Consider the following 11,207-nt stretch of genomic DNA (forward strand, 5'->3'; position numbering starts at 1 on the left):
CCTTTTTGAACTTCCTTGGTTTCAAAATAAGCGTTTCGGTGTCAAACATATTATTTATTGATTTTAAAAAAGGGCAATTGTGGTACTGTATATTATATTGCTTTTGTGGTGTTAAAATAAAGAATGTTAGTCCGTCAACTCAAATTCAGACTTGATTGAGGATAGCAAGTAAATTCTGTGACCCAAAAAGCAACTTCGTTGAAATTTTGTCAAGATAATGAAATGATAACTCACTGTCAGTTGTGTGTCAGCTGGATGCTGAACTGGCTCAAAAATGCATACAATACTTCCATAGGAAGCTGCAATCTGCCAGGAGATAAAAAAATGAAATAAGTCAAGTTATTTAAAACGCCACAAGTGATACAAATCAACAGTTGGTAATTTTTTTTTTTTAAACAATGACAATAATCCCTCCAATCGACTGAATGAGCATTAACTTACAAGTCAACTTGCAAACACATATTTGTTCCCCATTGCTGGCTAACTAATAGTTTAAAACAGTGCTTTGCCACTGGTCTGGGAGTGATTGACATCAGTTGTTAAAAGTATACCACAACAAATCATGATAATACATTTCTGAACTGAAATCTTCTCAAATACAGTAATTTATGCTCTCGGAGCAAATATGTAAATAATCATGTACAAGACCGAACCATTAGACGTAAAAAAGGTAATTGTTAGTATTACTCTTTTAGTAATATAATCGTCAAAAGCGTCATCTTGAAGTAGGCCAAGCATATAATTAAGTCCTTCACAAATTACAACTGTGTAAATGTAAGATTGGAAGAACAAATCCACACGTTCATGTTTTGGTGTGTGTGTGTGTGTGTGACTACCAAAGCATGTGACAAACAATGTGATAGTCACAAGCATTGATGAGAGTGAACTAACGTCATTACGTAGAAAAAAAAGGGGTAAAAAGGTAGAAACAGTCAATCGATGAAAGTAATAAAACTGCCATAATAATAATAATAATAATAATAATAATAATAATAATAATATTGACCTTACCTGTCCTCCCTGCAGTGAGCAGTCAACACATCCCACCTGGATATTGCCATGTTTGGCCCCTGGGATGATTTGCACTCGTTCAAAGTCACTGGCCAAAATGACAACATCACAACCAGAAGCGTAAGCCTGTAAACACATATACAAACAACACAATGAAATCAAGGGATTAAGACAAAGTCAAATAGTAACGGTACCTTTGGGCTAGATGGCCTTTTTTTAAATTTTATTTATTTTTTAAATATCTTTGGCGCTTCACACAAATATGCGAGTGACGAATCCTGTTCTTCTTGAGATACAGAAAGTCAAAATAAAACTGCCCGGTGGTTTTTAAAAGTTGGGTGCGTCGTTTGAGGTGTCTTTAGAAAGTTGAAAGTAGAATATTTTCTCTATTATGTGGTAACAATGCCCAACGTTTAAAGAACCTCGACAACTTTAAACTTGCGGACACCACTTTTAAAGGATAACGACTTTTGCGTCACAATAAATGAGAGATTACTTTGCATGCCTAAATGTGTTTTTAATTCCAAAGCTTTTTGTTAGAAAAAAAGGAGCAACTTGGGGGCACTTTGATTGTACATCTCCCAGCTAATAGGTTATGGCCATGTTTTTCAACATTTTGCAGAACCCCATGATGCTTCTGACGAAGTGATCATCATTACATGAATGAGAAGGGATTAACGAAGTGCTTTAAAACAAAAACATACACATTTTAGACCAGTTACTTATTTGACAGCAGCTTCCTCTTTCAAGATGTTAAACGTTTGCATTGTTTGGTCACTCAACGCTCAACACACCTAAACACAGTGATAAAATCTTAATTTTGGTGTGACCTGTCCCTTTTTCATATTCATCATGCTGCTTAAATTGCAAATGAATAACCCAGTACCTTTTCTCTCCAGAGGTTTATACATCGAAATACTACATTAATACTTTGCAACTAGAATGAAAGAAAGAAAAAAGTGTAACTTACAGTAAAGGGTTCACTATTGACGCTTCCAACAGAGAAACAATTATCCCCAGGGTTAACTGCCCCTGTGAGGACCTGATGAAGATTCATGACCCTGGTAAGTTATTTTCCCTCCTACGTTTTCCCAATAGGGGTCATCTTCATGTTCATCTGTAGTCTTGTACGGGTTGTGGCCAAGCTCTAAAAAAGAGACAGATTATGTGATGACGTAAAAAGCAAATCATGAGGAAGTGATTCTATTGATCAATACATCCTGCAAACAAATTAAAGTTCAAAATACAGGGTATCCCAAAACATGTATACGCATTGTAGGAGCCGAAATCTCATATTATTTGTTTTTGTAGACTGAACCCATTGAACAGAGTGATGGCAGCCAGACATTACTTTGAAGGAAGGAAATGTATTTTAAAATGCTGTTACCAGTACTCGAAGAATAATAGCACAGTAAAAGCGCAAAGAAAATCATTGGAGGGAGTTTAACAGAATCCCCAAAATCGAGTTAACGTCACTCGAATTAGAGATAAATTTGAAGCTAATGGAACTTTTCGGGACGTCCATAAAAGTGTTTGAAAAGACCACTTACACTGACAAGCCTCACAAAAGATTACTAGAAACGTTTCATCAAAGTCCAAGAGAGTCTTTGTCGCAAGATAGTCGACAGGTAGGGATTTCAAAAACATTAGTCTATCGCATGAAATGTTACAAATGGTGACGTTACTTTCCCAGATTAGTCAATGCTCTTAATGCTTGCTGCAAATACTTTCTTGGGAGTCACTAAAATGTTTCCAGTGATCTTTTTTTCTTTTGTGGAGCTTGTCGATGTACGTGGCCTTCAGGAACGCTTCTTATGGACGACCTGAATAGTTCCATCAGCTTCAAACTTATCTCTAATTCAAGTAATGGTAACTCATGTCAGTGGTTCTTCATTAAACTTAAATTGTCTTGTACTGCTACTGCAGTTTCAGACTTCTAGTAGCATTTTAGAATAAATTTATTTCCTTGTTTAGAGTCAAGTCTGGCTGGCATCACTCAGTTCAGCGGCTCTATTAAGAAAGAAAAAAATAATTGTGTTATCAGCGGCTAAAATAGGTCTACAGTTTTTGGGCCACCCAATAGTTTTATGCTTCTTATTAAAAAAAAAAAAAAATAAGCCTTTAAGGGCAATCCATGCATTTCATTGCACATCAAGATCAGATCAGATCAGATCTACTTTATTGTCATTCTAGTACACGTGTATGAGTATTTTTTAATTTTCTACAAAAATAAAGTACAATACAGATTTGATTTGAACTACACTATTGTTGGCCATAATCTTTTTTTAGTATCAAACAAAATTGAGGTACAGTTGTTACTTTAATTATCAATTATTTTAACACCCTCAACCAAAACATGGCTTACCAAAAATTACAAAACATAAACTCCGCAACCTAGCATTACTTGTGAAAATCATTGCTTCGTCTTTTTCCTTCAAGTTCTTTTTAACAGCAGTATGATGAGGAAGTGACTGAAATAGACTGTCCTAAATGACTTTTAAATATAGAGGTGGAACAAACATTTCAGTAAAAGCTATAAATGCATATGACAGGCTGAGCAAAATTAGTGTACAACCAAAAAGCACAAAATATCAGACCAATTTTTGAACACATTGACAAAAAATGTTTACTTTAAAAAAAATGTTTTTACTTGGTGCTCTCTGAGATAACTTGGAGGGTTTTGAAAAAGGAAAACAACACAACACAGTACTCTTCAAGAAACATTCAAGTACGCAAGATTTACATGTAGATACTAATAATAATGCTGATTAGATTTTTTTAGAGACTAAGCAAAGACTTATTGGCCATAAATATTTCTGTTTAAACCACCGCTACGTTTTTTCAGCCCTGCTGCAAACATTTGTCCAAGAAAAAAAATATAGATCTTAATTTTGTTTTTACCAAGTCTGTCTTGAATCTGATAACTCGGCAATACTTAAGGGAAAAATATAGGTGTATCTGCAATTTTAAAAAGACATCTCTATTTTAATTCTTCGCATTTTTTTGCACATTACATTCAGGCAAAAAAATTAAAGAAAATAACAAAAAATGTAATTAAAGAATGCAGACATCAACAAGTACTTTATGTCTTTTTATTTTCATAAATCAATTTAATCAAATTGGTTTTAAAACGCTTGCTAAATTTGATAATATGCATTGAAAAACTTCAAATGCAATACAGCTATCTCAGGTTTTATTTCCATTAAATCTAATACATATATTGATCAACACAATTAATGCATGACAAAAAATATCAAGTAAAGAAGTATGTATCCAGCTATTTGAAGAATGGGGTCACTGGGGACAGGAGTCAACAAATTTCTATACGTTTCCGGAGTGCAGTTGTCAGCACCCTCACCTCATATGCGAAAGGTCCCCAGTTTGAAACAGGGTGGAAACATATGTTGGCATAGAGTGGGATGGGTGCCACCAGGCTGTATATGCACAAAATACACTACAAGAAATAGTCCCCCTGTGACCCTAGTGGTTAAGGGATCCAACCAACCAATCATTACTTAATACAACAACAAAAATAATTTTATAGGCTACATATTTTCAATGTGGGCAGAACAGCAGAGAAGTTGTTAGCGCGTGAGCGGCACAGTTCTGAGGTCATGATATCGAACCTTCCTGTTCGGAGTTTGCATGTTCTCCCCGTGCTTGCGTGGGTTTCCTCCGGGCACTCCGGTTTCCTCCCACATTCCAAATACATGCATGTCAGGTTAAATGGCCAGTCCAAATTGTCCCTAGGTGTGAATGAGTGAGTGAGTTGTCTGTCCCTGTGTGCCCTGCGACTGGCTGGCAACCAGTTCAGGGGGTGCCCTGCCCACTGCTTGAAGATGGCTGGGATGGGCGCCAGCAACCCGCTAGACTACTGAGAACAAGCGGTGCAGATAATCGATGGATATTATCGATTTATGTTTAACATTTTTGGAATCTGATGACATACCTGTCAACTTATAAGCTTTTCTTCGTATGGTATATATTTTTTTATCATTTCAAATTGGGTACACCGTATAACAAAAAAATGGAAACATTTAAAATACTTCTTTGCAAGACCGATTTTGCTCATTTCAGCTCTAATCCGAAACGTCTCGGAGACAACAATGTGCTAATATTGTCACGGTATTCCACAAAGTAAGTTTTTCTGTGAGTAAATATGTGCTGTTTTATGTGTGTTAGGTTTCTTATTGCTCAATAAGGGGAATTGAAACCATCAATACAGGGAGCAATTGTTGACAGGTATGGAATAACAAAGACTGGCAGATTGCATGCGGCGTGCGTGCCGAAGTTCGCCCACCCCAGAACTACAGCAAAATAAATTCATTAATAACAACAACAACAAAAAGTTTCAATAGCTTGAAGAAGAAAAATGACAATTACCACGTCTTGCTTCCTGTGCTGTGGTCGCTCCCGTGACAAGTCGGTATCGCATGAAAGCATGATCTTACAAAAACTAACGAACCAAGATGCGTTGAATGTTATCTGCTTCATTAGCCAGGTCGACTTTTTAAAAACAATTGTCCGGTTCTAACTTAACCAGAATCGCATCAACTCGGCTGCCAAGTTGAGCTAGTCACTAGTATTTGTTTTAATGGGGTTGTTATTAACTCCTGTGCAACGAGTTCTCACCTTGTGTCCTACTATCAGACAATGTCCCGCCGATAATGTGTCCACTGTGGATAGTACCTCACCAGAGCAGGTTCCTCTTGTCGAGCAAGGGGTTCCGAACTGGTACCAATTCGTTTCACTTACTTAACTAGCTTTAGCACGTTAGCCATGGGAAGCTTTCTGCAGCTAGCCGTCACCCAGCTTCAGGGCACGTATGACACATTTTGATTCTCTGAGTGTCGGAAATGTTGCTCCTTCACTAACGTTGAACCGCAAGAAGGCAACGTCTCCTCGAAGTAAGCAAATAGAAGGCTTTATCGGAGGTGGCTATGGTGGAGATGCGTCATGATCGCGACCCTGTCACCGCAGTGCATTGTGGGGCTGGTAGTTTTATTTAAAGGGCCGTGAGGAGCGGTGTGCGGTGTTGAGCACGTTGGTTGGATCCCTTAACCACTGGGGTGATAGGGGCGCAATATCCGGTGGTGTGTCTTGGGTAAGTACAGCCTGATGGCGCCCATCCCTCTCCAGGCCAATAAATGTTTCCACCCAGCCGTTACGCAAAAATATGTAATTTATTATAGTTACTCCCGTCTTCTTCCAAAAATTAACTGAGTTAGTAACTGAATTACTTTATAGTAAAAGTAACGACTTACCAGTGAACAGGGTTGGGTAGGGTTACTTTAACTGGATTACTTTCAATTACTTTTGGATTACTCCAATACCAAATATGCTAATAAAAGACAAAAGAAACTAAATATGAATAAAATTACTAAATTGAGTGCAGGCTTGGGGAGTAACGGAATACATGGAACGGCAAAAATGATGTTGGCAAGCTGTTTGGATTTATTTTCATTTTGTTTCTGTCGCATTTTATGTTACCTCTGCCAGGAGAGAAAGCTTACCACGTGTTGTGAGTCATAATTTTGCCGTTACTTTAAAAATAATTTGTTGCGTGTCAAATAATTAGAAATTTTCAGAACAGAATTTGAGTCATTGTATAGAGAAGAACAGACAGATAGTTGCGCAGTAGAACCTTGTACGATTTATTACACTTCCCCAGCAAACGATTTATCCTACACTTGTAGTGCAACCAATATAAACAGTAAACATCCATCCATTCATTCATTATCTGCACCGTTTATCCTCAGTAGGGTCGTGGGGTTGCTGGAGCCCTTCCCAGCCATTTTCGGGCAGTGGGCAGGGGACACCCTGAACTGGTGGCAGCCAGATGCAGGGCACAGAGACAGACAACTCACTCGCTCATCCACATCTAGGGACAATTTGGAACGGCCAATTAACCTGATATGCATGTATTTGGAATGTGGGAGGAAACCGCAGTGCCCGAAGGAAACCCTCAGTGAGAACATACAAACTCCACACAGGGAGGCTGCGGCAGCTGGACTTAAACCCTGAACCTCTGCAACGTGAGGTTTCATGCTAACCAACCATCCGCCGTGCCTCCCTAAACAGTAAACAATATAATAAAATAAAAACAATCAGCAACAAACAATATAAAGTGAGTTTAATACATTAAATAGAAACGTGGGGAAAAGGAAACAAAAAAGTACATTAAAACCAAAAAATATGAAAAATGTAACTTTAAATATGTATATAAACACAGGAAATAAAATGAAGATTTTTAAAAATCTACCAACAAAAGATAAATTACAAAACAATTTTAAAACTTTAATGCTCAACAAATTTAAAGTCAACAACAACAGAATCCCCCCCAAAATGCATATTGACCAATCATAAGAGAAAAAGGGCGTTGATTGGTAGGGTTAGGCCAGCAAGACCAACCTGAAATGCTCCCCTCTTAAAACCGGTTCAGTTGCAGCCAGAAAAATGTGCTTTTTACTATGAGGGGATGGGCCCAGCATGTGTAACCAGAGTGAATTTCATGAAGTTGTGACCTTCATAGCCAGAGATAGATAGGGGGGACACTTTAGGTCAGCAAGCCAAACCTGAAATACACCCGCCCCCACACCAACCCACCTCCACACTTAAGACAGGTTTAGTTGCCGCCAGCAAGATGTGCTTTTCACTGTGAAAGAAGATGGGCCCGCATGAGTAACTACAGTGACCTTTGTGGGCTATTACTACAGTGTGTGTATTTCCTGGCATCGAACACAACCGTCCACTGTGTAATGCGTACACCTTCCCACCAGCATCAGGTACAATACCAAGATGAGGTTGAATCATTTGTACTTGAAATAATTGACACCATTGATGTGACAACGGTAGGCATGAAATCTGGTTATTCAAGTAGAAAATAATTTATTCGTGTGTTACGTCTCATGTGATGACGACAAGAAATCTGAATTTTCGTCTCTTGTTTTATCTGTTGACAATTTGACAGTTCATTTCAGCGTAATTATCTTTAATTGTAGAGCACATAACATTGTCAAAATCAGTGATATTGGGAGGAAAAGCCTCTCCCCCCAAATTTTTTTTACTTACTCCAAAGTGACTTCTATCCAATGTGCATTACTTGTCTGTTAGATTCCCAACAAATGAGGGACAAAGTGGTTTAAGTGAAAGTTTTGCTATTTTGGTTGGTTGGTTAGTTGGATCTCTTAACTACATTGGTCGTAGGGGCACCATTTCCTGTGGTGTTTCTTGGGCAAGTACAGCCTGGTGGCGCCCATCTCACTCCAGTCAAACATATGTTTACATTCCCAGCAAGTGAGATATGAAGTGATTTTAATGACGTTGCACGAGTGACGTGTGCGCGCTCAGACTAGAGAGGACAATTCACGGTGGGGAGACAATTTTTGTCACAACACCAGCTCCATTTGGGGCGGCAGTAGCTCAGGAGGTAGAGCGATCGTTTTAGGATTAAGGGATCCCAGTTCGAATCCCGGCTTGTCCGTGTTACATGCCGAAGTGTCCTTGGGTAAGACACTGAAACCCCAATACCCCCAATAAGCAGGTTAGCGCCTTACATGGCTGCACAGATCACGGCCGCTATTGGGAAATGTGAAGCACAATGTAAAGCGCTTTGGGAAGTCATTGACTTGAAAAGCGCTATATAACTGCAGATCATTTCATTTCATTTCATTTGTTCATTTCCAAGAGCCGGCTCATAGAAATGTTTCACACGTGATCGACACAAGTGGGTTGCGACTTAGCCCTCATTCGCCTTTTCTTTCGGCGCTTTATTAAATACCATATTCATCATTGCTATTTAACTGTATGGTACTCACTATTTTGAATTGTGACATGATCTCAAAAGATGTGTCAAAACAAGCTTGGAAGAGTGTGTAAAACTGTGCACCTGAAAAAGGCTTCAGGTTTGTGGGGCGGAAAAAATATATAGTTAAATTATCCCGTTACTGAAAAAAATAACGCCGTTATTCCCAACACGGCTTGTGTGTCAGGAGTGTCAAAGTCCAATGAACATATATTATACATACATGTCAACCTCAGCCAATTGCTCCCCTTATTAAAAAAATAAAGTCCCCTTATTAAGTGAAAATAAACCTTACAAACGCAACGTGGTACCTATTTACTAACAGCAAGACAGACTATTCAGAAAAGAGATGTCAAACTCAGTTTGGCTCTTTGGCCGGATACAGAATTTCCTTTCTGAGGTGGGTATGATCAATAAAAGAATGTCAACTTCAAAGTTTTAGAATTGTTTTTTTCGGTATTATGCTTGATCATTCAGCCTATATAAGCCTATACAAGCAACCTCGTCTTGGGATCAAGAGGTCGCAGGTTTGATTCCCGGCTCCTCTGTGTTGTATGTCTTGTGCAAGACACTGAATCTCTAATGCCCCCGATAAGCAGGTAGTTGCTTTGCATGGCTGATGCTGCTATCGGTATGAGAATGGATGTGAATGGGTAAGTGTGAAGCATATTGTAAAGCGCTTTGGGAAGTCTTCATTGACTTAAAAAGCGCTATATAAATGCAGACCATTTACATTTGTTTTAACTATACAAACTGTAAAATAATCACATATTTGTACAGTGCATCTTTTTTCCCTTCATGGGCGGGTTCAAGGCTAAGGACAACATTAGGTGAGCATGCATGCAAAGAAGATAAACAAAGAAAATGTTTGGGATTGTCAGCGGTGTAGCAGGGGGTTCTGAGGTACCCTTGATGATGGGTAGATGGGGTTTGTGCGACAACGATGCCTTCTGCTGACGCCTTGTGTAATTGCACGTTTACCCCCGTTGTAAACACAATTAAGAGAAAATGTTTCTTAATATTGAGTACACAAAACAGACATGACTTTTTTTGTTAAAAAAATCTCTATTGGTGTTCAAGTTTTAAATACATTTTAACTTAATAGACTACTAGCTAAGACTACTGGGCAAAAATAAACAATACAAGAACAGGAGTATGACTAGTGCTTAGTTTTATCATTCAATTTCTACTTCCATTCATTAGAATTTTGTGATAGAAGAATATAAACATGAAACATTTTAATTACAAGAGGGGGCGGCACGGGGGATGAGTGGTCATGGGTTTAAATCCACCTACTAGGCTTCCTGTGCAGTTTGCATGTTCTCCCCGTGCTTATGTGAGTTTCCTGTGGGCACACCGGTTTCCTCCCACATTCCAAAAAGCATGCATGTAAGGTTAATTGGCCGGTCCAAATTGTCACTGTGTATGAGCGAGTGAGTTTTCTAACTCTGTGACCTCCACTTGGCTGGCAACCAGTTCAGGGGTGTCTGCCCACTGTTCAAGGACAGCTGGGATGGGCTCCAGACCCTACTGGGGATAAGCGGTGCAGATAATGGATGGATGGATGAATTATAATGAGCAACCAACTGGGCTTTAATTTCCTATAATCAATATTTTTACACTGCAATAAAACCACAAACAACTCTTACTTATGATCATTACCCTTTACTCGCCATGTTTTTTTCTCATCTCACTCTTTTTTTCTTTTTGCACTTTCCTGTCACTCCATTATTATTTTTCTACAAAGGAAACATTAGCCGCACTCCCATGCAAGTTGGATACAAACGTGGGAGGGAGATTTTGGCTCGAGTGCCCTCGAGACAGTCAAGTATAATTATACCCTGGAAGTTGTAAGGTAAAAGAATAAAATATACTGTTTTTGGTCACTTCCTCCTTGGCTCTGATTGCCACTCACACCAGGAGTCACTTGCCCTAAATGCACCCTAATCACCTCTCCTGTTTACCAATGAAGCACTCCTGTTTTTGGGCATGTTTTCTCGTTTGTTGCTTTAGTTTCAGCGTTTTCTCAGCTTTGTCTTGTTTTCCTTGCTTTACAAACAAAGTTGAAATAAAAACGGGGGACACATTGGAATATAAAGGCGGGTTTCACTTTTGTTCCCACACATCTGATGGTTGAGTGATTTAAAGTTGTTGTTATTGCCATTATTCTGAATTTGCATACAAGGCTTCTTGATTATTGCCAAACAATTATCAAAACAAAAACATCCATCCATCCATTATCTGTGCCGCTTAGCCTCAGTAGGGTTGCGGGGGTGCTGGAGCCCATCCCAGCTATCTTCGGGCAGTGTGCAGGGGACACCCTGAACTGGTTGCCGCCCAGTCGCAGGGCACAGAGATATACAACCATATACTCGCTCATTCACACCTAGGG

General features: G+C 39.0%; 1 protein-coding gene across 1 annotated transcript in view; it reads right to left on the bottom strand.

The window, feature by feature from the left end:
* Positions 1–5,971, bottom strand: part of dmxl1 (Dmx like 1) — a 56,224-nt gene extending 50,253 nt beyond the window's left edge. Inside the window, 4 exon segments of the mRNA XM_088336165.1 lie at positions 235–306; positions 1,012–1,137; positions 1,982–2,158; positions 5,644–5,971. Coding sequence (XP_088192291.1) covers positions 235–306; positions 1,012–1,137; positions 1,982–2,068 — 285 coding nt within the window. The 5' untranslated portion in view covers positions 2,069–2,158; positions 5,644–5,971.
* Between the last annotated feature and the right edge of the window lie 5,236 nt (positions 5,972–11,207).

Source organism: Urocampus carinirostris, chromosome 5 (assembly GCF_059441175.1).
Source record: "Urocampus carinirostris isolate Australia breed hairy pipefish chromosome 5, RoL_Ucar_1.0, whole genome shotgun sequence".
NCBI classification, from domain to species: domain Eukaryota; kingdom Metazoa; phylum Chordata; class Actinopteri; order Syngnathiformes; family Syngnathidae; genus Urocampus; species Urocampus carinirostris.